Source organism: Genypterus blacodes, unplaced genomic scaffold (assembly GCF_046128005.1).
Source record: "Genypterus blacodes isolate CSIRO-AG114 ecotype Tasmania unplaced genomic scaffold, CSIRO-AGI_Gbla_v1 ptg000216l_1, whole genome shotgun sequence".
NCBI classification, from domain to species: Eukaryota; Metazoa; Chordata; class Actinopteri; order Ophidiiformes; family Ophidiidae; genus Genypterus; species Genypterus blacodes.
The window spans coordinates 461,931-488,338 of NW_027467015.1; the positions used below are offsets into that span (position 1 = coordinate 461,931).

The 26,408-nt window shown below is 41.7% G+C and overlaps 2 protein-coding genes and 1 long non-coding RNA gene across 4 annotated transcripts in view; 1 reads left to right on the plus strand and 2 right to left on the minus strand.

Moving 5' to 3' along the window:
* The window catches only part of rab11fip4b (RAB11 family interacting protein 4 (class II) b), a 37,350-nt gene extending 18,945 nt beyond the window's left edge, over positions 1-18,405 (minus strand). Inside the window, exons 1-3 of one of the 2 annotated variants that reach the window (XM_076170277.1) lie at positions 18,166-18,405; positions 15,839-15,926; positions 15,566-15,645 (exon numbers count right to left, since the gene is read on the minus strand). In XM_076170277.1, the coding sequence (XP_076026392.1) occupies positions 15,566-15,645; positions 15,839-15,926; positions 18,166-18,318 (321 nt within the window). In that variant the 5' untranslated portion in view covers positions 18,319-18,405. Of the gene's footprint in view, positions 1-282; positions 714-15,565; positions 15,646-15,838; positions 15,927-18,165 lie in introns of those variants that run through there. The other variant, XM_076170278.1, reaches the window with a different exon arrangement.
* Positions 18,406-19,738: 1,333 nt separating this feature from the next.
* LOC143016103 (uncharacterized) lies at positions 19,739-24,211 on the plus strand. The gene is made up of 11 exons (XM_076170235.1): positions 19,739-19,878; positions 20,229-20,377; positions 20,478-20,640; positions 21,158-21,544; positions 21,735-22,016; positions 22,108-22,131; positions 22,282-22,383; positions 22,489-22,519; positions 22,757-22,806; positions 22,905-22,939; positions 23,710-24,211. Exons 1-11 carry the CDS (start codon positions 19,803-19,805, stop codon positions 23,794-23,796), a joined length of 1,386 nt encoding a protein of 461 aa, XP_076026350.1. The 5' UTR covers positions 19,739-19,802; the 3' UTR covers positions 23,797-24,211.
* LOC143016104 (uncharacterized) lies at positions 22,286-26,405 on the minus strand. Its single transcript, XR_012965483.1, has 3 exons — positions 26,224-26,405; positions 25,866-26,017; positions 22,286-22,362 (listed from the first exon to the last, which is right to left on the minus strand). It is a non-coding gene; the product is annotated as an uncharacterized LOC143016104 (long non-coding RNA).
* Positions 26,406-26,408: the final 3 nt, after the last annotated feature.

Genomic DNA, 26,408 nt, shown 5'->3' on the forward strand with positions numbered 1-26,408 from the left:
GCAGGCTGGGTCATACATATGGCACGCACAGACACACACACACACACAGAGGGACAATGGACTCTGTGCTGCCCCCCCTTCGACCAATCTTCCCCAAACATATATAAACTATCTCTGCTTGCATCTCTATGTTCTCCTTCTTCCTCAAAACCCTTCACATCATCGCTTCTCTCCATCTACCCTTCTCTTTCTCGTCCCTCCCTTTTGTGTTCTTTCCCCCATGACTAATGTTTCATCCCTCCTTATTCCAGCTGGCTGGCTGGGTGCAGTCCGGTCGCTTACCCCGTTGGCTAGTGAGGGGAGTCCATGGTCACCAGTCCACCACTCTCCACCAGCCAAGCGCTCATCGGCTGTAGTCATCCACTCGCCCCGTCCACCAGGGCTAAGTCCGCTCTCTCCGTTCAAACACACTACGCACACACACCACACACAGGTGTTCCCTTCAAAGCAAACCGAGGAGGTGGTGGTGTTGGGATAGTCCAAAGGTTGAGTCCTTGGAAATGGTTTAGTCCAAAGAGAGAGAGAGAGGAGTAGAGCAGGATGTATGGTTCACTTTAAAAACACTGCATTGGCTGCCTGGCTACGCTGACAGAGACTGCAACTGCCTCACTCTCTCTCTCCTCCACACACATACACTGCACTTGGACTCTGCACTTCACGCCCACACGCAATCGCAGTCCTTCCCTCGCTCGCTGACTGGTCCGCCGGCTGACTGGCGTTCACACAGTGAGCGCTCAGATCAGGCAACAGTTGTTGAATTCATGGCCCCGCCTTCCTCCCGCTCACCCGCCTCCCCCTTTGTGGGTGGTTGCTTAGCAACTGGCTTCAGTGGGCGGGGTTTGCGAGAGTCCTCACATTGCTGCACACTCTCCACTAGGCTACCACCCACTCAGGCTATATTTGCATATGAAGCCCAGCCTGACTGTGTGTGTGTCTGCTGTGGAAGAGACTGGTGGCTGTAAAGAGGGGGAGGGAAGTGATTGTTATCACTTAAAAGTTAACATGTTTACAGGAATAGATGTGACTGGTTAAGTCAGGATGGAAAAGAGAAAAGAAGCAAGGAAAGAGAGATGAAAATATTAATTGCTCATTTCTGTCAACTCCAACACAAGCAACTACAAGAAACCACACAATTTATCTGTAGTGGCCTTTAAATAAAGTAAAGTGGCAGTGTTCATTTTTCAAACAATTAAATAAAAACAAAGAGTCCTGCCTATATAACATAAGGCTGAATCACTAAGGATATAAAGCTTTGTTGAAGAAAATTTCATCATCAATTTTTCTGAAATTCACACCATGTGGTGACAGCTTTGAATTTGGTCCCAGTAAGCTGGCACCATGGACATGTTGCCAGCTTTTTTGCCAAGAAGAAATTGAGATGAGGATTTTAGTCATGCTACACAATGAGTCACAGAAAATTTGTGATGTTCTTACCAAGTTTTCCTACCCGTCATACCAAAAGATGGCTACTAATTACGTTTTACTACAACTCATTTAAAATAGATATATCATCTATAGCCTGCACTGTAATATCGCAGCCTGAGAACTTCCCCGGGAACCGAAGTGCTGTTGTCCTACTTAAATCTGAAGAACCTGTTCCCTGTGCTGTGGAAACATAAATCACATACTCCACTGCCATCACAACAAATCCCCTCTGGTCTCCAAGCCACCGTGTAGTTACTTTGTCTTTTTTTGGCCTATAGTTGCCTTTGTCCTCTTTTTACTACTATAGTTGTCTTTCATTAACAACATTTCATTCAAACCCTAAATTATACAGTTGAATATATGTTGTTGTTATTGTTGACCTTCTCTGCACAAGGATGTCTTTCTTTAACAACAATTATTATGCTCACGTTTCACTTCTGGTCTTGTTCCAGTAACTCCTGAATTACAAGGAAATGTCGGTGACCTCATTTTCTACCTTTCCAACGTATCTTCTTCCCCACATATCGATGTTGCAGTATTGTAAAGCAGTTGGTCTTTAAATATTCTATTCATAACTTAGAACTCAACGTGCTGACCAGTCTCATGCATCATTCATGTATGGGAGATAATGCGGGCACTTCTGTTGGTAGTTTGAATCTGACAGAGTAATGAGGAAATGGGACAGGGTGTGAGAAACAGAAAGAGGAAGACAAGGAAAGAGATATGATCCGGGCACAGGGAGCCAAATAAAAGCTAATTATATGGAAAGGAATGCACCCTTCCAGCAATCTCCTTTCTCCCCCTCCTGCTTTCTCCACTTCTCAAAGATATTGGCAGTGGCTCGACCAATGGCCTGTGGCTATTTGTTTATGTGTAATTTGTTAGAGGGCTGGCCTCTTTCCCCCCTTTTCAAAGATGCCATTTACAATTCCATTCATGCCTACCTGCCTCATTCAGATGGCAACACAAAGTTATGGACCAAGGGCCTGTTTTTGACTACATGCTTTCAAAAAGTGTTAACACAGTTATGTTAATGCTATTCAGAGAGGGGAAGAGAGAGGATGGCATTATTGTATTACTTTCCACAGTGGTCTATAACTGACTGAGGGGAGGGGAGGTGCAGTATTAATGTTATACCAAGTCTCCTCACAGACAAATCGACACAGGGTTAGAAATACAAAATACAGGGTAAGCAAACACGCACACATTTGTGTACACGAACCCACAGTGTTAAAAAAAACAAACCAGACAAATGTCCTTGTTGCAAAGTTCAGCTGAAGCAGCTCTGTAGGGATTCTCCACTGGAGTTTGCAATGCAGCAAGGCGCATTTTTGCAACACAGCAAGGCTAATGATAAGAGGGAAAGTGGGAGGGTGGTAGTTAATAAGAGATGGATAGTGGGATAGAGGAAGAAAAAAATAGAAGGAGAGAGATAGAGGCTCTGCACAATGAGAGGCAAAAGAGGGCAGAAGCTAACAAAACGAATGAGGCAATGATTCTCTAGAGGTGCAGAGGGCTGCTAGGCTGCTTATTTGGGACGACTGCGGTGAATGCCAACACCTTCATCTAGATACACACAGAGCTGAGAACACCTGAAGAAAATGCACACAAGCATACGATAATATTCACATGGGCTGGAAACATGGACTGCCAAAGTCTATATCCATACAAAACTTACTTGTGTCTTTGTGAGTATTAGTATACCACTAAATTACATTTCAGATGATCTGTACCAAAAGAATACTTTGTGCTGCAGTCAATTCTTCTACCCAATAAGTTCCATAACCTTATTTATATTGTGGCACAGCCTGTTCAGGTTACTAGAGCAAACCACTTTGACATATATGTTTAAACAAAGCACAGGCAAACAAAGCTTATCTCGTTCTCGTCTGTCACGACACAGCAGAGTGAATTACTACTGTGATACTGCTGCTACACAGGTAAGAAGAGAGAGTCCAAATTATTCCAAACTATTTTTTTTAACAGGGCCGTCTGGAACACCTATATTCTGTGGTCATTGTATTATTACTTATGTTAGGCAGCCCCATTCATTGCTCAAGAATTACTAGATAATAAAAAAAACTCCTCCAGTATAATTGGAAGAAAATTTGAAGAACATATTACATGACAATTTTAAAGCAAGAATGCAATATGTTAGGTACAATCTGAACACCATGCAGGCAATAGAGGCGGTGAAAGAAACAAATTAATAAATAGGCCACAATATGTGAGAAGAAAAACACTGTATGTAGAAGATGAAACTGATAGGAGAAAAGGTCGTACAAGAGAAAGGGGAAATAAAAAAGCAAAGCCAATGACAGGACAGAGAAGTACCTCACAGTTTGAAAATTTAATTTAGTTTCCACCCAAAGGGCTATACCGCTCACTCGAGTGGGCCGAGTATATACTGGAAGCAGAAGCAAGGGAACTAAATGAGTTGTGCACAAAAAGGCACACACTCACAACCAAACAATACTGAGCATACATCTCTAAAAAATGACATTCGTACACCGGAGTGACATCTTTCATAAGAAAAGCACAAACAGCGGCTGGGATACTGTAGATGTAACCCTATACAGTATTGTTTGTACACTATACGATTCATAGATGAGCAGCAAGAGATGGAGTTGCAAAGGTGCATGTGATATTATCTCCTGCTACTGCAAATCAAGAAGGAACACCTGCTTTTGTTTGTTTGTTTTTATTTTTAAAGACTACATCTACAGCAGACACTTTAAGTTACATGTTGTTAACAAGTGACTACACAGTTAGAGCTTTGACCTTGAAATGGCTAACTGGTTAAAAGGTTTTGGTTAAGGTGAACATTTGTATGTCTGGTAACACAGATCATATGAATACTGACGCTTAGATTAATTGAAACCAGGCTACTGGGTTAGTACGGCCCACAGGGAGTACTCTCAGGGAAGTATGAAGGTATTGATTACCATTCATGTGGGTTAGAATGCCTCTGTTTATAGAAGTACACAATACACCCAATAATCAATACGTACTGTATATACTGTCAAACCAACAAAGAAGTATAAAGATCAGCCGTGACAAGCTTAAGAGTGAGTTAAATTAGGTTGGAAAGTGTATAAAGCATGGAAAAATGCAATAAAAAAGTCGACAAATATTAAAACTTAAATTGCATTTTCACTAAAAACTAAAGCTGCTACTTGGAAGGGCACTGTCATGTCTTCAAGGCTAAACAGAAAGCCCCAGGGCCTCCAAGTGCTGCCTGAGAACCTTTCACAAATACTGAGGTTTGGCCACTTAATGACGTATTCACAACTTGCTCTTTCCACTCACACCGGTTTTACACGTGACATACTTATGACTCCACCTAGTACAGTCCAAGTACATTTAACAAAATGTTTTTCTGAGCCTTCCACCTTTCATTGCTGGGGAAACTAAACCAAATGCAAACTGCACAGAAGGTAGTAGGGTTCTGCATTAATATAACATTTGTCAGATCAGCTTTGACCTCTAGAGAAAGGTGCAAAAGTTCAATTTACCTAGTGAAAAGGTGGATAGAAAAGTGAACCAAACACCAACATGTCAACAATTGTCAACAAACAATCTACTCTGTCAGTATGCTGCGCAGTCCAGATCAGATAACAGCTGACTGACAACAGATCAAAGCGCAGTGATCAATACGACCTGACCATCCATGTGTCAAATCATTGCCAGTCTACTGGGACAGCAAGGGATTGAGAAATCGATGAGGAAATGAGAAAGGGGAAGTTAACGAGAGGCCTGATTAAAAGCTGAGACAGGTCGGAGAGAGAGAGAGAAATAAGACACGCAAGCAGGAAAGGTTAAGACATGAAGGACCTTTAGAATAAGCTCACAAATACAAATCAAACTTCAGAGGGAATCAAGCGGAGGTGCCATCAACGAGGCCTGTCACAATAATGTCACCATGTCTGCCATCATCCTGTATTTTGACACGCATGGAAGTTGCGCAGAGCTGAAGAGGAAGCACAGAAGATTAACTAAGGTTGTCGCTTCCTCTATTAATAGGTTACTGTGGGTGGGAAGCTACCAGGTGAGATCTGAACTGAAACAACACAACGCCTTCAAATTAGGCCAACAGACAGGATGGAGAAACTCTGGAACATGAAAGGATTTATAAAACAAGTGATGTAAATGCAAAAAAAACGAATGCAAAAGGCAAAAGATGGGCTGAACATTGAAGCATTGAAAGCACTGCCTGAAGTCCAGCTTTTGTGAACCACTGACTGTGCACGCACGCAGGTTATACAAGTTTAAACTCGGCTGTTCTCACTGTGCGTCTCTTCCTCTTTCACAAAGAGCCATTATCAAGACATGTTGATTTAAAAGACACCTGTGTACTGACAGTCTCTTTAGGTAAACATTTACACCGCCATGCCGACCCCTTTCATCTTTCACCTCACTGTTCTCATTTATGTTGAAAAGACTCAGGAGCTAGTTGTGAGGTCATTTCGTCTCAACTTGTTAGGTAAAAAATTAAGCTGAAACTGCTGTTGAAACACTTTGTGCAAGCGTAACTTCCTTTAAAACGGATGTGAGCTAGAAACAAGCATGTGAAAATATTATTATCTTCATCATTGGAACAGAGCAGTAATAAAACTTGACAGAACAGGAACTCAACATTCATCAATCATCAAGTCCAAACAAGATTGACTGTTAATGTTGAAAAATGTTTCCTTTCTTTTTCAGTAGTTTAGAACATTATACTGAAGTTATAGGAAACTTAAAACCAAAGTAGTGACAATGCATTTTATTGAACCTCAACTACAGCAGTATTTTGTGTTGTTACTGAGAACAGAATCAACGCACGAACAAAAGAGAGACAGAGAGAGAGAGAAACAGCATGAGGAGGCGGTCATCCAGAATAAAGCTCCGGTGACAGCTTTTCTTTTCAGCGCTCACGTCACGCAGGACAATCAGTGACCTAATTAAACATGCAGAAAGGAGGATAACGAAAGAAACAACTGGGGCAAAGAGAGAAAAAAAGAGATGAGTGAGGAAAAAAAGAGGTGTGGATTGATAGGAATCAACAAATAAATCACGCAATTGCCAATAACCCTTAGCTAGGGGATATAAAGGAAAGGAAAAAGGATGGCGACTGGTGAGGTGAGGAGGTATGAAGTCAATATTGCTATTGTTGCAAGCACCTGATATTATCCACTCTAAAGAAGACGCTCGCCGGCGGACACTAACTTTGAACACGATGAAGACAAAAATGGCAGCGGCTTGTCCAGGCCCCCAGCACTGGGCAAGGGAGACGATGTAGGGGAGAGAGACAACGGATGATGGACAAGTTTTAGCTGGTTCAGAAATTGTTTGTATCGTGTTCACACACACAAATAAACTACATCATAGTTTGTTTGGGACCATACCCAGACTGACAGGAAGTAGTACCCACCAAGATATTTTACTTTATCTTAGGACCCGAATGTGTTTGTCGTGCTTATATATACATCCAACAGAGCCAAAACAGGGAACACTTCAGAGACTGAAACAAATGCTACGAATGAACAAGCAGGGAAAACAGCGGAATACAGTATATCGCCAGAATCTGTGTCAATAATTGTGCAGCCTCAGGGAAATTGTTTTTGTGGGTGTGGTTGCAAGCTTATAATGTCCTGACATACAAGTTTGTGTTCAAGCAGCCATGCATGAAGAGATGTATGTGCAGATCCATGAGTATGATAGAAGCAGTGTACACTTTTGCACACATAAGCTTTTCTCTGTGTTCTTGCTGATCATTATTTCCTCATTCTTTGGAGGAGACGCTTTGCACGCGTTCACATGTTCTCTGTGCTGTGTCACAAACAACTATGGAAGAGGTGCCTGGAAAGACAACAGACGATCATCCACGCACATACGCACAAGAGACAGTAAAGGAGTGTGGAAAAGCTGAATATACATTTACATATGTAGACTCTTCTAGTTCTCTCTCACACACAGCCTTGCCATAGTCAACAAAGCGTCCAAGTTTGTTCCTCTAGCAAACACTGATAGCGTCTGCCTATCTAACTTGTGGAAATGGAAATGTGAAAATATTTGCACCATGTACTGTATGCTGCATGCAAGCAAGCATACTTATGTGTTTGTGCACGTACATACTTTCTCAAGTGTGTGTATGTGTGCGTGAAAGCTCGTACTATCCAGCCAGATGCTCCTGGCAGGAGGTGACCCCTGTCCACGCACAGACACTCTAGTCCTGCACACACACATGCACACACATGACAGAAAGGGAAACTCACAACATGCTCAAAGTCAGCACAAGGGCATACAACTTCCCAAACAGCCAGTAACAGCAGAAGAAAACAAACTCTTGCTTCACTGCATTGCTTCAAATCATCACTGCTCCCAACTTGCAATATGGCTCTAACAAAATGTAATATTGTCATATTAGCATTATCAAAGTGGCAATTTAAAGTTTAGCAGCATTCTTTCAATAATGTTTGTAGCCTGTACAATATCAGCTCTGCTTTATGTAACAGAAATAACAGAATACAAACATGGTGTAGGTGCTCCAGGCAATCAAACGCCAATAAAAAACATAATTTGTCAGAGAACATGAAAGTTTGTATTACTGTATGTGTGTGAGAGTGTGCTCTGCAATCTTGCAAAGCACACACACACACACACACACACACACACACAAATTTCTGCTAACTGAAAAACTTAACGTGACAAAAGTTTTGTAAAAAGCAGAAGACACTCAAAGGCTGAGGATGAAGAGAGAGAGAGCGAGAGAGCGAGAAAGAGGATGTTGGTGTTCATTAGCAGTCCTCCCTTCTACCCAGATAGTTAAAGGATAATCATGTCTGGTACTGGTGTGTCCTTGACTGTCTTTGGTAGGACTCTTGGTCCTTGTCTCTCTTCCAAACTGTGTGTGTGTCAGTGCGAGTGTGTGAATGAGTTTTCAGCATGAGAGTCTTACAGAACTTTAATTAACCAACTAATCTGCACACATGCAATGCCAAAAACTGTGGGGGAGCTACACAAATCACACTCCTCTCCAACAGGATATCATTTCTTTCCAGCACACTGTGTGAGCATCCAATGATGACACCGAGTTGAGATATGGGTAAAGGGGGGCAGGGCACGGTGGTTCTTCCCTGGATTCAAACCAAGGCATTAAGTGTTCCATCGTGGTGTACAGCTTAGCCCACTTGGCCCCAAACTACATACTCTGGTGCTATTCATTGATTGTATCCCACTTGACCAGAGTTAGGAGGAACGCTTTCACAAATCCCCAATATTGGCGTGAGTGGCTTCCCCAAAGGCATTCACTGAGCTGTAGCACTGCGATCGATAAGAGAAATTGATCTTAGTTTCAAGAAAGTTACCTAAACTGCACTGCGACAAAAAAAACAAGCAAGAGAGATCACATGGGTTGTGTGTTCCTTTGATTTTACCGGTTGTAAAGTTAGATTTCTGAGGATAAACGCATACATTTCTCTACAAATTTACAACAATGTATTGTTTATTTGTGGTCATGAAGTTAATAAATTGGAAAACAGCTGACAACTGCATTTCTGGGCTGTTGTAGAGTAAATTTAAAGATTGTGAGAGAATCAGGATGATATAAATCGTTTCCAAACCAAAACAGTCCTAGCTTGCTCTTGCAAGACATTCTGTGACAAAAGCCTACAGTGAGACAAATCTAGCAGGTCTATAAACCAACTCCACTTTATATCTCTCTGTTTGGACATGCAGTGAACTTAACTGACTGCTGTTATTTCAGTTTGCAGGAGGCACTAGATGTCAATGAAGACATGAGACATGGTGGGCTTGAGATCTAACAAGCTCTGAGGGTACTTGAGTTAAACAGATCCTACAAATATCAAAGTAAAATGTTAAACATGATATTTCAGCTCATATATTACACGTCTTTCTGATGGTTGAGATGGTTTTCACTGTAAAGAACCTCAAACATTCTGAAATCCTTTACAACTGATATGCCACATTGACTAAAAATAAATTAAGAACATTTAGCCACCTATCATTTTTTGTTTTCCTCTCCTTTCTGTCGTGGAAATCTGGATAGGGACGGATCACAGACCGATTGGGGACGCTTGGGAAGTGAGGCCTGGTGATTGTCATCTGTATTAATGACCCCTGTCATTAACAACTAAAGGCCAAATGGCTCACCCATTCATAAATTAGATTTAGACGGTGCTTAGCTAATCTGTTGTTCCTCTCTCCATTCCCTTCTTATCTTTTCTCTCTTCTCTCTCCAAGTTGCCCATTTGTCTGCAATCCATCTGCTCCTCTAATCTCCTTCCAGACTTACATCCATCACTCATCCACACTGCATCCCATCTATCTCTCTTTAATCACACATTTCTCTCATCTACCATCATTGTCTTTGACATAGTCTCCTTTAATTTCTTTCCATATCCATGTCTCTGGGTTTTTTCCGTCTTCACCCCAATATTTTCTCCCCACTCCCTCAGACAGGAGACAAGCTTGTGATATCAGGATTCATAAGCTCACTCCTTCTCCCTCTTGTCTTGTAAATCTACTCATACAAAGTCAATATACCAATAATATAACAAATGGATACGCAGAATACCAATAGGTTTGTGCTTAAGACACAGCTAGTGCAGCTACACCCTATGCTCTCAATGCAGCATACGATATAAATGTTAATAACAATTACATTCTGGTGTAAAAATTCAGTATGATAATCAACAATAAGTCTCGTCTATGATGTTACTTCTCCTGTGCCCCACTGAGCGTTACTGTAATGTGTTAGAGCCTGGATTCCTAATTCCCAAATCTCAAGACTGGGAAGATTGGGCCATTGAAAAGTTTCCACATTTGGCAAATAATGTACTTTTAACTAGGATCAGTGGCTGTATTGTTGATTTTACCTCACTGTGCTTGTGTAATGGCAGCTATCATGAAGAAACCGGAAAATGACATTAAGCACAGCTGCTCAGAAATGTCTGGATGATTAGCAGTCATCACAGAAAAGGCTTAGCCTTCCACTTCGTTCTCCTTCTCTGATTTCCTGGCAAATCTAAAACATCTCATCTGGTCATTACATGGCATCACATCAAATTATACCACATGGCTCACAATGTGGCATCAGGTTTCTATGGCTGCCCATCAGCTGTGTGGCTTTTAATGTGGCCAAAAAGTGCAGCATGTTGATTTTGGACTGACTAACAGACACCATGCCTGCAAGCAAGCACACATAGAAGACAGGCAGATGCTGGCTGGTGACATATGTGCCAAAGACAAAACACATCAAGTATTATCACTAGCAAAAGATGTAAATCTCCACAAATACACACACTAACAAAGACTCAGCATCCCTTTTGTCAATCTCAAACTTAGAAAAAAAGTTTTGTTATATGAGGGTGTGCATTTTCAAAAGCAGAAACTATGTCTATTGAAAACTCTGTTAAATCAACTGAATGCCAACTGTCCTGCAACAAACAATACATGGACAAAGCTGAAGAAAAGCTGATGAAGATAATTAAGCATCTTTAAAAAACCCATTTATCATGTGGACAGAAACTCTTCTCCGGTGGGATGCTAATGTTGTTTGATAAAAGGCAATTGTTTGATAAGACACATAATATCCAAGAAACATAATTTTACTCTCAGGAGCTAAAGCATAGATTGTTTTTCTACTGAAGAACAAGTACTGAAGCTTTTCTATCTGCTAAAACACATTAGTGAGGGCGGTGGTGGTATCTTCTGTCACGCTGTAGGTGTTAACCATACAGTCAAAGATAGCGACAGCTAGTCACACCAATGTGCGTGTTAAAAAATAAGGAAGTACGAAACACAAAGTTCAGAATGTGGCATCCTGAACAGTGATATGGAAATGTGCGGTTTTAGAACACAGCCATTCGGGCCGCTGAGTAGTTTCGGTCATTAGAACAAGATAAGGCATGAAAATCCATACAGCCATTTGCATCATGAAAGGCATTTAGACCTCATGCATACTCAAACCACATCCATTCTCTAACTGCTTATGCTGCCAGTCAAACACATTCACACGTTCGACAGTTAAGAGAGTCTTCCTAATCTACATGACTTTTGCCCGAGCTAACTATACCCGACCCTCCAGACCCAGACAAAAATAGTTTGTTTTAGTATCAAACATACATCAAACTACCCGGAGGAAGCCTGGGTGTTGAGTTAGGGTTAGACAGTAGCAGTGTGGGCTTGGTTTAAACATCATGCTCTAGCACAAAGGTCAACAGCAAACATGCCCTTTTCACTCTCCTGGTTTCCTCCTCTGCTCCCTTTGCTTTTCTTTGTCTGAACTTCAGCCTTTATGTTCTCTCTTACCGCCTGTATTGCCTCAACTCCTGTCTTTTTTTGCCTTCCCTGATGTCCTGTGTCACTTCTTTAATCAGACCGTGAAATGATTGCAGAGGAGCGTCTGAACAGTCTCACTTCAACTGAAGTCTGAAGTGCTAATGTGGAAGAGGGAGGGATATGGATAACAGAGATGATGGAGGTAGGAGAGGGAAAGAAATCAAAAGGAGGGGGAGAAACAACCAGACGAGAAAGGAGAGCGAGAGGAAACTAATCAATGGTGGTGAGAGAAACTAAGGCAGAAAGGAGAATAATAGAGAAGGAGGACAAATGAAAAACATGAACACGCCTCAAATGAGCATTTACAGGGGAAAAAGGGAAAAATTATTAAAAAAGAAGTGCGGTGTGTTCATTGCAAACTTCTTCTCTCTCAAGTGATAACAGCACTGAGAAACAAAGGCAGATAAGAGACAAGCTTTGACATGAGATCATCGTTGTTGTTTATAAATTGTTGGACAATCAATAGGATAAGGACCTGGTGGACTAAAATAAGAGGTTGGACAGAGGGGAAATGTAATTGCTGTACTTCAACAGAAAAGGGGCTTAACACACTACCACTCCTCTGTGTGTGTGCAGCTGAGAGGAGTTTGATTCAGTATTGAACTGTTCTGATGCGCCTTGAATAGTTACACACAGCAAACCCAGGAAATGTTGAAGTATTGCAGTTATTTCTTTCCCTTTAGGCCAGTTCATTTCTAGCAGAAGAATTTCATGGCTCCAATTTCAAGGCTTCTACAGCCCCAGAGGAGTTTAATGAGTTTCACACTTCAATGAGTTAGCCTAAAACTTTTGGGTTTGGATCCAAAATGTAATTATTTTTGCATGAATCTGAACAGCCCTCGTGAAAAGCAATACATGGCATTGGCTCTGTTCTCTGAGGACATAAACATCTCAAATGGGTGCCAGAATGTTCAGATGGACTTGAAGGCAGAATCGTTTGTCTGAGCAAAACCTGTAGGGAGGTGAAGTCATGTCAACTACAGGGTAATATTCCTGGTGTGTAAAATGTGTTATTAATAGTTGTCTCTCCTTGATTCTCCCACTGATCCTGCTAGATCTGTTCTCTTCTGCCTTTGGAGCCGGGTATCTAGGCCAAAAGACCCCCCTCCCAAGCTCTCTCTGTATGTGTGCGTGCGTGTCCTCTCTCGTGTTTAGTGCACCAGTTTCATCCATCTTTGCCGCCTGCCAAAATCCATTTCAGCACCTGTGTTGCCCATGCTGAGTCTCTCCCCCTTGTCCCTAACATATATGTGCATGCTTGCCCACGTCTGTGTACAAATCCAAGCAGCAGGAGAGAGCAAGCTAATAAATCCTCTTCCAGGACGCCTCATGCAATAATGAGACACTTCTCACCTTTCCTGCTTCTCCTCTTTCTCACACACACACACACACACACACACACACACACACACACACACACACACACACACACACACACACACACACACACACACACACACACACACACACACACACACACACACACACACACACACACACACACACACACACACACACACACACACGGGGGGGCTACCCGGCAGAGCTCTTGGATTCCACCCGCTCCTTGCTATGGCAACAGAAATGTACTCAACAAACTTCCCCCCGACATGACAACTGTCCACTTCTATAAAAGTGGGCCTCTCCACATCATAAAAAATAACAGAGGGAAGTAAGCTAAAGGCACCAAGAGGGAGGGAGAGAGGCTTCACAAAAGAGTAAACAAGATAAGGTGCAGTAAACCAAAGTCCTCTAGAAGACTGAATAAATGTTGATACAGTGGTTGCTTTCAGACAGAAGGTTAAATTGTGGTACTGGTTTCATCTAATCACAATCACGGCAAGAAACCTGAAGAATAAACCTGTTTCTATTGAGGAAATAAGACAATCCCTTCAGATGAATAATGCATGTTGTTGCACTATTATCAATGGCTTTTAGTCCGACTCAAACAGTAACTAAATGTGTTTAGATCTCAAAACATATTCAACTTTAAATCTAGCCATCTAGCTATTCACCCATTAACCCGATGAAGTCATTTCCTGAACGTTATCCCTCACTGTCAGCAGCAGCACTTCAGCACTTTTCTTTTTAAAGGTTCTCTAATGTGCATTTCTCACTTTGCCTTTGAAACCATCATCTTTTTTTTGTGCTGAAGACACAAAAGGACACTGCCTCTGCTTTTACCTCAGGCTTTCTGCAAACATTACCATCAATAACATGCATATTTCTATACTCATAGAATGTTTTTGATCATCTCTTCAGCGTCAGAGCAAAGACATTCTAAGGGTCACATCTCTACATAAAAGCAATGCATTTTTATTCAAACAGACACCACCTGCCACAAAATCACACCTACCTGTTACCGTGTGAACCGTGAGTTCTAAGCACTAAAAAGTGATCTTGGATGACAGCATACGTCTCTTTGCTGAATATTTATCACGGCTGATTGCCAGCATAAAACCATCTGTAGACTTTTGCATCCAAAGCAGTGTTTCCAAAGAAAAAGACGAGTTTCGTAATGCCTGTCAAAGACACAGTGGGTAGCTACCGTATTGCATTTCACCCCGTGTGAATATTTCAAGAGCGCCTCTCCAATGGCATAATGAAATGTCACAGCAATGGCTGTTAAAAGACTTAACTTCAAAAAACCTGTAAATGACACCCACTTCAAAGTTAGACCGTCAGAGAATGCGACAGAAAAGAACAGAAGATTTACTCATGCAAACCGTAACACAGGCCACATTCAGTTAATGTGAGAGTTTGCATCATTTGCTCCACGATAGATGTTGCCAGTTAAATGAGTTTCCTTTCTTTGGCGCCACACAAAGTACCACCTCATTAATGATGGAGGACAGGGTTGTGTAGAAGGGTCTGATTCTGCACGAGGTATCCGTTTCCAAGAAATAGGAATGTATGAAATATGTGTCACATGTAACACCAAAGGGAGCTTTACTCCCAGTTAGCCTGTGATGTAATGAGCCAATTATCTCAGCAAACTTCATTGTGAGACCACAAAAGATGTGGGGAAATAATGTGGCGCATAGGAACACATCTAAAAGAAATATCCAACCGAAACGCTGGAATATAAATTCCATAGTGGTAATAACAAACAAAAGAATGGAAAATATCTTCATGAATCTTCACTGTTTAACCAAGTGTCCTTTACAGTGATGCTGCAATCATAGGTTTACAGAAATGTGCCCGACCCTTAAGCATCACTAAACTGCTCCATTAAGGTCCTGGTCTTCATCAGGGAAGTTGCCAAGTTTAGCATGTGACTGCCAGAATGAACTTCTGTAGCTGAACACTGCCACCGTGTGGGAAAAGTTGTGTAAGTGCATCAGCTGCAGTGTATTTAATGAAAAAAAAGTTTGTTCATGTGTTTTTAAGTTAACACATGAGGTGAATAACAAAATCTGTGCCAGCAAGCAAAACACATTGATGCTAAAACACAGAACACTCAATTAGAGAGTATATTTTAATAACAGCTACACTGATCAAACGGCTTTTTGTAGCCCAAACAATCTTAAGAACACTCCAGTCAAAACATAAACATCATCACTTAAGCGAGTTGAGTTTGGTTTCAATCCCAAAACTGTTAAGAAGCCATGGTAGCTGCCACCTGTATAAATTCTTGCTTGGACCATAACTAACCTGCACAGCGTCTCTCAGCTGTGGTGATGACATCAATCGAGACTTATCTATTCCAAAACCAACATCATCAGTTTCAGTAGGGAACGGTTGAATAGAAAAAATAACACACACACACACACACACACACACACACACTGCATACCTGATAGTAATGGTCATCTGCCTCATACGGTCCTGTGTTGATGAGAGTTCTTGTTGTCTTGGTACGTGCTCCATCATGACCTGTAAAGAAGAATACTTACACTGGATGTTGTTCTAAATCGTAGCATCCAGCACGTCCCTTGTTAAAGTGTTTAAGTGTTTGTATGGCATACAATTTATGTATTGTGGTAATTTCGTAAGTTTCCTCCAAGTAAGAAATGAGGAAGAACAGTCAAGGTATTTGGTCACATGCCCTGCTTGTGCTCCTTCTTACCTTTCATGGTCAGCACACCCTGGCAGAAGTGCTTGAAGCTGATCCTCCCGTGAGAGTCCGAGTCCAAACATTCAGCCCACACTTTCACCTGGACAAGTACAACGAGAACCATCACAGAACATACAGAGTTTAATTAATGAGACTCCCATGATGATACTTGTTACTGGGTTTATTTTGGCTGATCTGCTATCGGTGCAGGTGATTCGTTGTTAAGCTCAGTAATACACCAAGATGCACAGTAAAGCTTCGCACAGCAGCACTCCCTATAAACAAAGTGTGGCAGGAGTCATAATATTCCCTCACATTGAAATTGTCCTCGTTTTAATGATTCACACTGCCTTTGAAAAACTTGAATGAGCATATCATGTTGTATAATTACATGTTTCCATTTTGTTTCCTTGTGTTTTGACAATTACCAGTTTCTACCCTACAATATCACAAATGTTAAGGACCTGAAGCTTTTTTTTTTTTTTTTTACACCACAAGCTAATTTAATTTTTGATTCTATCTCACTCCTCCAGCATGCACTCAAGATCCTCTCAGTGAAGAGAGCTGCTGCCTTTCAGCACTCTGCACCAGAGCTGATTAATGCATTAGGCTGTCTGAAAGCCACCAGAGCCATTTCCAGTTTTAACAGCAGTAATTCGAATAGTTTGTGATAAAATATAGAAAAATACCCGATTTGAAAGAGACAAGCTGGGTCTGAGTGGAAGGCTGATGCTTTATCTCAAGAGAGAAGTACGATTCCCATTAACCTTACATTTTGTCTGCTGTTTTTTTCAGTCAGAATTTGATACATTTGTTACAATTTTGTTTTTGCGTGAAATTCAGCAAAATTATGTCAATTCATGTAGTGGTGGTTGGAATTATTACTTGTTGGCAGCCCAGTGTATTGTTTAAGAAGTTTGTCGTCTTGAGTTTATCAAGTCAGAGTGAGGAGAGAGGAAAGAGTGTGTGTGGATCTGCAAATGACTCTCATATACGTGAAATCTTTGTATCTTGGATTCTCAATCTCTGAGACAAGACAAATAAACGAGAGGTTACGTGTTATATCTCATTGTACTGTGACCCACAAGCACATCATATGGCTCAGCAGCCGTATCTGCTCACACGTAGCTGAAGTTATTGCATCCACTTCATCATGAAACCATTTCCCAGGTTGGTAAGAAGCCTCCCCAAGGAGCTAATCAGTATTTGCAGAATGTTCCTGCTGAGGAGCAACACACACTGGGGAGCCAATCAACTACAGTGTTCAATTAGGTTGACATGCAAGGAGACACATGGACATGTGCCTGTGTCCACTGTGACGCAAGCACATGCGGGGAAAACCATGGAAAACACCATCAATACTATGGCTCACACAGCACCGACTGAGCCCTGTTAGTCAGCCAGGATGGATGCAGTGTGAAGACTGAGGAACTAATCAGAGAACACATAAAAATGTGCATTAATTGCCCTTTGACCGAGGCACTAGACTAGAGTGTTGATCTGGAGTTGGTCCCCACACGCCAGACGATGGCTGCCCTCCTTGGGGACGGGTTAAACGCTGAGAACATACGCTGTTGTGTCAAAATACAATGTTGAATAAAGCCTTCGTGTCTACATATGCTTCGTCCAGTTTCCTCCCACAGTCGGAACTGGAAATACTACATTGCCTGTAACTAATAAGTTTGAATGTGACTGTGAAGTGTCTGCATGTCTGGCTGATAGACTGGCAACCTGTCACACAATCACTGCTGATATGAGCTCTAGCCCCCTGTGATCCTGCACACAATCCAAGAATCAAAGTGAAATAAGCCTTCACTTCACTGTACCGACAAGGTTGTTTAGGGAACAGACAACGAAAGCAATAATTCATATATGCGTGTCCAAAATGGTATCTGCCCCGAAAACTCAATATTTGACACAGATCCTAAACGTTATGGTCACCGTCTCCTAAACTTAACACAGACACAACTTAACTTAGCACAACTTAAAGTCTTTAATAATGATCCAGCGAGAGGAAACGTCCCAAAACAAAACCTGAAATGAACTTTCAATCTCAGCATTGCCAGTTTCGAAGGCTAACCTACCTGAGCGTGCCATCTTTGGCCAAAACCTGTTTAGCATTGAACGAGACAAATCCTTGTTTGTTACACAACAGCTTAGCGGATACAAAAGAGAGCGTTTACGTCCTTTACATTATCCTGGAAGCTTAGAAAAACAACGAGCGCGTCGGGCAAAGTTTGGAGTTTCAGACCTAAAGCACGCAGCATTTTAATGAGTAACGTAGAAAAAGTAATTTACACAAACACAGCAATTGAATCGTTGCGTGTCATAAAGCTCACCTGTTCGTTGTGTCCGAACCGGGAGCCCAACCTCACCAAGTGTTCGGGGAGGATGAAGCCGTCCGAGTCTTCGTCACACACGTCAAAAACCTCCTTCAGCTTCCTCAGACACGCCAGCAGATGCTCCGCGTTAGGACTTAAATCTTTATCCATATTTTCCTCACGTGTTTTCTATTTATTTTATTTTATTTTACGTGCGTTTAACTTCATTGGCACGACGCGACCCCCCCTCCCCGACGACACCATATTGAGCAGCGCGCGCTAGCCCTGTGCGCGTGACACGAGAGGCAACGGTGCCGCGCGCGGGAGGAGGAGCTATGCACTTCTGTTTAGTTTATTTAATTTAAGGAAATAAATAAGAGGAAACGTAGAGGTGCTAACAGGTTTCTTAATTAATTGTTAACAGTAGAGGGTCATTTAAAAAAATACAAAAAATACTCACCACAATCCAAAATTCAATTGAAGTTGAGGTCAAATTATGAAGCTCAGTCGAATCTCTAGCCAATGGTACGTTCTTAGTCAGTCGTCAACCTTTGAGATTCAAGCCATTTAGTGTTTGGTGTTTACAGAAAATGCAGAAAGACTCGAACACCAAACACTTCAAGTGACCCCCACATGATTGAAACCACTTCTTGTGTGGTGAAATGAGCATAATCAGCAAAAACAACTTTAAGGTCAGATCAAGAAAATTTATGTCACTTTTTCACTTCCCTACTCTCTACGAGATGCCTAAAGCAAAACAGGGCAGGTCTGCTTCTCTGAATATGGTTAAGATTAGATTTACGACCGATTTAGGTAACAGGTTTAACTGTTTTCAATGTTGTGAATTAATTCCAGCAGATGAAAATAATGAAATGTGGCTATTTGTCTGAGGTACCAGAAGAATTTCCAGAAGAATGCCACTTACTCCTACAGAAAGTTATGATTAGCAACATCTGCCACTTTGAGATTTCTAAGTAATGCAATAATGATGAGTTCTATTGCCTCCAATAGCTAAACTAAGCTCCCTCTGTTTCACAAGGGACAGACATTTGGTGTTGACACAGTTTATAAACATCTTGCTTTGTATGACCTAATTCTTGGTCACAACTCTTTTGTCCCACATTTTTCAGCATTCTTTTTGCTTAATAAGGGAAATCCTGATCAAGCAAAACACAAAGCACACGAACAAAACAGCTCTTACTGTGTCATCGGAAGAAGATCAAATCAACTGGCACTAAACTACAGCACACCTTTAGTATAGAAGGCATAGAGCTCCATTACTAATTACTTATAATCCCTTTGTTGATGTGACATAGAGGAATTCTGCTTTTGCTACATGTTTTCTATATATGCTGACACAGGAACATTCCCACACGTGTGTCAGTAACATGCAAACCTGCTATTTATTCTCAAGAAGCACACATCCGACAAGCAACCTCCAAAAAAGGAAGTGTGTTTACTGGTTCCACTTCCCCCATCATTCCGTCGTCAAGAGGATGTCATACTTATTAAGAAAACAGAGAGAGAGAGGCAGAGAGAGAGAGAGAGAGAGAGAGGGAGAGAGAGGGTGAGAGAGCGAGCGAGAGAGGAAGAGGTAGAGTAGCTCATGTCTGTAGGTGTTTCCTTATGATTAGCAGTCTTTTGTTGTCTCAAAGATGCAGGTTGTTAACAGAGGACGATCTCTGTGGCTCTGGATTTTCGCTCTGCTGTTTTTTTTTCTACAACTTCCGGGTAAGAGTCACAAGTGTTTCTAAATACTCACATTCTTCTCCTGGTCAGTTGCTGTTGTTTCTGTTTTGCCTAATATTACAAATGAAAAGGAAAATGGCAAAAATGACAACGAAAATATCAAATGAATAACACAAGAAATGTAATGTACAGGTCATATCTATATATTGAGTGTCATCTGTACTTGTTTACGTTTCACATTACTTCTCATGACCAGAGTGGACAATGTGACCGTCACCTGATATAGCAACCATTGAGGTGCTTTGTCTGCTGCTGTGCTGTTGCTCCATCTTAGGAGTAACTTGTGAAACTCCACTAACTGCAGCTATATCACCTTTCTATCTCCGCTGTAGGAAAAGTATCAGCCTCCACCTCTGCTCCCACTCTTCCAGCCCCTCTTCTTGAAGTCCTCTCAAGGTCCAGGGACTCGGTGCTCCTGGTCTGCCGTGCTCCAGCGGGCCACCTCGGGGTTGTGTTCATGTTGTATAATGTCACAGAGAAGGTAATTGTGACACAGATGCATATGCTTTCAGTCCAGGTCAGGCAGACGCCATCACTGGGCTCCTTGTGACTGTGTTTTTTCTGTTCTGTTCCTTCTTGAGGTGGACACCCTGGAGCTGCAGTCGGCTATGCAGGGGGTTCAGTTCACTCTCGGGGCTCAGGCAGGCATATCGGCCCAAACAGAACTTTTCTGCTGTCTGTACAAAAACAAGGATGGCATTTACAGCGCCTTCAGTCCCTATTTGCATCTGGAACACCAACAAGGTATGTGTGGGTTTGCAAAACATAGTGTGTCGACATAATTAGATTCCCAGATGTGCCAGGAAAGAAAACAAAAGAAATCACAAACCAGATTATAGTACAGTAGATAAAAGAGTTTGCACAGTTTATCTATTCAAACTGTAACCAGTGGTGACTCTGCATGCGGTATGAAATAATAAACACTCCCATCCGCTTCTCCCCGTGGCTCTACAACACACACTGCCACAGGTGCTCTCGCCTGTGGTCTCATATTGTCTTCTGCTGCGGGCGTGTGTAGCATAGTGCTTACATCCTGCACCTCATATAGAAACCACACACCCACACACAGGCAACCATCAAACACAGTGTGTGCTGCTGTGAAAAGCTGACGGTTACAGAGGGAAGTTAGGTGAGAAATAGTGGCAAATCTATCTATCTATCTATCTATCTATCTATCTATCTATCTATCTATCTATCTATCTATCTATCTATCTATCTATCTATCTATCTATCTAACAAATCTCTGTCTTGTCTTCTCCAGGTGTTGCACCTACAGGCCCCACTCCCTCCTTCCCGACCCCGGTCTTGTCAGTAGAGCCCTCCAGTGGCCGGGTAAAAAGGGGCGACACACTGTCTTTCCACTGTTTCGTGCCCACTCTTCAACCCCAGTCTCAGCTCCCCTCTAGTGGTAAAAAACAACCCATCTCCTTCATGTTGCTGAGGGCAGCTGAGAGGACCGGAGCCACGTCATTGGTCCTCCAACCACAGGCCACCCAGGTCTCAAACTCCATGTCCCAGCTGGGAGCCTTCACTGTGGGGCCGGTGGAGGGAGGGGAGGGGGGCTCATATACTTGCCTCTACCAGATCAGAAGAAGGAGAAATCTGTTAAATTCAACTGTGAGCAACATGGTTCAAGTCACCATCGCAGGTTAGGAGGACGCGATTTTCTGGTTTAACTATTTATTATATGAAAACCATCTGCAGTGGAGGTGGTAAACTTTTCTCGATTCATCCATGGTATCACAGTGGTTAAGGTCACATATGTCTAATCCAGAAACATGTTGCTGGCCTACACTTCTTACCCTAACACCTGCCTCATTTGTAACTTGTCCTGTCAGAAGTGCTGCCGGTGCCCACCCTTGTTCTCCAGCAGCAGGCGGGACTGTGGCATTTGTCATGCACAGGATCACCTGCATACCCCGGTGCAGTCTTCTCCCTCTACTTGGTGGATAATCAAGTCCTGATTGCCTCTCAAAATGCCCCCTTGACACACTATCAGGCCGCCTTCCCGGTGCCTGTTCAGGACACTCCCTCAGGGAACTACCAGTGCCAGTACAGCGTCCTTCTGGGGAGGGAGTGGAGCCACTCTGAGCGCAGCCTCCCCCTGGTTGTCTCCACAGGTATTGTTACGTAGCAACACTGTCTGTATGTGGTGTCAGAGTGTAGTTGGACCACAAAATGTGATTGTTTTGCTTCTGTTTCACATTTCAGGTCCTTCCCCTCCACCTTCCCCAGGTAGATATACATTAAATCAGAATTCTTCTTTCTGCAAAATGTGATTTTATGAGCAGCACGAAATGGAAAAATTGGAATGAGGCCGATATCAAATGACGCCACAAAAAACTTCTTTATCCCTCTATAATAGTGCTCTCACATTGTGTGCAGATCAGTCCGGTGTGGATTGGCCTCTGGTGCTGGGCTCTTTCTCCGCTGTGGTGTTATTCCTCTGTTCAGTGGCAGTGGTGGCTGTGGTGGCACATAGAAAATGTATGAGTGAACACGTACTGCAAATCTCTGCTTTCTCAGTATTCAGTGCTTGTGCTTGATAGAGGAAGCTAGTCTTCTTTAAATTTCCTTTTTCTTTCGTTTCAGTAAAAGCGTCAGATCATGAAAAACAGAAAAGGTAACATATGTTCCTTATTATTATTATTATTATTATTATTATTATTATTATTATTATTATTATTATTATAAAATATTATTATGATGATGATGATGATGATGATGAGAACCCCTGTTTAAACCTCTGGATGAGCTCAGATTTGAGGTTTTCAAGTACACTTCCAACAACAAAGTAGACACAGTTAATCCGTATTGCAGCACATAATTAATCTGCATCACTGTATGTTGCACTGTTCAGACAGGAAGCACAGTTCTGGACTCAGGTTCATACCAAAGATTATGCTGTTGGTGAGTCTTGCTAAAATGTATTTAGCGTGATATTGTAGGAAAGGAAATACAAATGATAAACTGTGTACTGATCATTCATGTAACTCTTGCTTCTACAGATCTTACACTCAGACCTACAAGCTCTAACCCACAGGTAAGTCTTTCTTATTGCATTATGCGTTATGATGATGATGATGGAGAGTTTATTGACCTCTTCCCAGTAATACATATTTAGATAAGGCTCACCATGTACAGGGACACAGCCTGCTGTGTCTTTCTGCTGCATCTGTGTCTCTCCTGGAGCTTCACTACAGCAAACAACTGTAAACTTCCTTGATCCCTTTGCTGTAAACACACATACACACACACACACACACACACACACACACACACACACACACACACACTCACACGCCCTCTCTGCTCAAACTAATGTTGTTAAGCAAGCCATGGCCCGCTTCTCATTAGTTGTAATCACTTCCATTAATTAGCTTGACGAAGGGCTCTCGTTAGGCTAAAGTCTTTCCCAATGGGCTCTCTCTCTCTCTTTCTCTCTCTCTCTCTGACTGTCTCTCTCTCCGCATTCTTACTGAATGGGACATTTGGGGTTAGATGTACAGAGCTGCACAGGGACAATACTCTGTCCCCATGCCCATCCTATACGTGCTGCTACACCATCACATTAAACCTGAAAACAGAGACATTTATTCCTATTTAGGAGAATAGAAAGAACTCGGATTTGTATCTAACATGACACAAACCCTTCTAACTGAACTGAATTGAGTTTGATGCATAAAATGTAACACCTATAAGGTAATTTCTTAAATAGTTCCGCTTTAGTGTCAAAAGCATTGGGAAAATAGTACAGATGATGATAATAATGCCGAGATCTCATAGATTTTGTATGTGTGTGTGTGTTTATAGGAATGGAACAGTGAAGGCACACCAGAGACAGCCTTCAGATCCTCTTTATGGAACCCTTTCTCCACATTCACAGCACCCATTCATTAGAAAATCTCTCTCTCTCTCTCTCTCCCTCTCTCTTTCCCTGTGTCCCTGTGTGTGTGTGTGTGTGTGTGTGTGTGTGTGTGTGTGTGTGTGTGTGTGTGTGTGTGTGTGTGTGTGTGTGTGTGTGTGTGTGTGTGCGTGCGTGCGTGCGTGCGTGCGTGTTTATACTTTATTCTTGTTTATCAATGTAGCATTACATGTGGTGACACAGGAAGCGTGGAAATTCTATTTACCCAAGTTCCTATTTCATGACTAACAGTAAGATTGTACAATGTTTGTATATTGCTTGACTCATTTCCGATTACATGTTATTGAGCAAATGAATATGAATACAAAGTGTCCTTTGGTTTTGTAATACAATGTACCTTTCTTTACTACACATATATGATTTCAGAGTGCTTTTGTCAGATTGGCAGTCAAAGGTCTGTGATAGTCTTTTATCTGCTATAAAGCTTTGAAAGTGATTATTCCCGGAAATTCATGTCATTCATTGTGATGTCAGACAAATAGGGCGTAATGCTGACTGGATTGCTGCACTATTGTTAAATATTCTGTAGAGGGCACCCTTGAACATGAAAACAACCACCAACAGCACAATAGAAAAACATTCAAATCGGGTGGTGATGTCATTCATGAGGAGTAATGACAGAAAGAAGGTTCTGTGTTCAGGTGAATAACACATCGCCGTTGTGCAATAATGGGGGAATCTGCTGATTTTACATATTTAAACACGTTTTATAATTTTAAAATTATAATTAATTATAAAACATAATATAATTTGTATAAGTAATTGGGAGCCAAGTGAGGGGAAATGCCTCTTATGACATTGCAAAAGGACCTACTGATGAACAGAGGATTTCATTTGCTAAAACATTCTTGAAACAACTTGTTTTTTTCTGCAATCTTAACCACTGAGGTCACAAAGGTCACGTTCACTTATTTTTCACAGAGCCCTCCAAGGTCACAAAAGCTTCAAACAATTGGTGGACATTTGAATTTGTGTAAAAATCATTGAGACTGTGCATGTAGCAGGAACATCTGTTGTATCCAGTAATACACTAAAACTTAAAAAAAAGTATTAATTCTCTGATATGCTGACAAGTCATGGAGCAAATGTCAAACCAGACATCAACGTTGGATTAATTACACAACGGATGTAGCAAGAATTGAGGACAAACGATGGACTGAGAGAGTTAAATGACTGAGGAAGAAGATACATCTCCCACCTGTTTAGGAGGGTCTTATGTTGGCCAATAAGTCAGCAGTAAACGGCAGTCATTGGACCTCAGGCTCAGGAAGCAGCAGAAAGCCAACACTGTATTAGCACTATCCATTTATGCACAGGCAACCCTGCACTGACACTCACACACACTTTGACGAGATCTAGCTCTAATGACATTCGGCAGATCGGTTTGAATTTGAACAGGCAGAACAAATTTAATTGGTTGAGCGCTGATTAACGTGATGGTACCTTAATGTGCACCCACACACTAGCTTGTAGCTCACTCACCCTGTGTGCGTGTATCTGCTCTTACATTGGCATGAGATCCTGAATTATGAGACAGATTGATATTTCACCAGATTAAGATGTATTCACAATCCTAGAATTAATTATAATTGGCCTTTTAATACCACCCCATGCTGTGTGTCTGATTTATTAGCTAAAGGACACTGAGTATACGTGTAGGCTGAACATAGAGGTGAAATATAAAACCGTGGGTGGTTTCACACTTAATCTAGCCTGAAAGTTTAGCAGCATAATTGGAACCATGATGTGATTTAATCTGATGCATGGCAAATTTGATTTGATTTGATTTTCTGTAGCTCACACTCATTTCTTATGGCAAAGATACCGTCGCTCTGTCCTCATCTCAAGGTGAGCAAACGCAGTCAGTGGCAGTGTCAGTAATATCAAATCAGATAGCTGTTATACGAGTCCTATTGACTTCACAGGGCGAAAGCAAATGAGTGAGTGTTGTGAAACTTGATATAAACAGCATGAGGGGTGATTGTTATCTTTGAAAGTACTTTAAACTCTTTTGAACTCTTTAATTACTACCATGAATACTTACTCTGTGATATGGAGCATAAAATGCCACGTCTTTAAGATTGTGTAATTGGTAAATTCCTGGATCCCCACCCTGGATCTGGAACCTGGAATGGGTTCCTGCTTGGTCAATTCCCCCAACTTCAATCAAAAGCGTTTCATAACCATTGGGTAATCCTGGTAACAGGCAAAGGTCAGCATTCAGCATTACTAGTCAAGTCAAGTCAAATGTATTTGTATAACCCAATATCACATGCAATGTCTTAAAGGGCTTTACAGAACCACAACATTAGGAAAATTCCCAACCCCGCCCAAAGCTCTCTAAGAAGACGAGGAAAAACTACAGAGAAAACCTTAATGTATAAGCAAAAAAAGGAACAAACCTGAAGAGAGGCAATTCCAAGAGATTCCAGCTCCACAAATGGCTGGGTGTGCAATAGGAACTTCCAGTCGATACAAAGGTACAAAAATAGCTAACAAACAGAATAAACTTGGATCATTCAATAGCTGCTTTCCTGTCAATACACAGAATCAGACAATTTTATTCCTCTTCATGAAAGGAACAGAA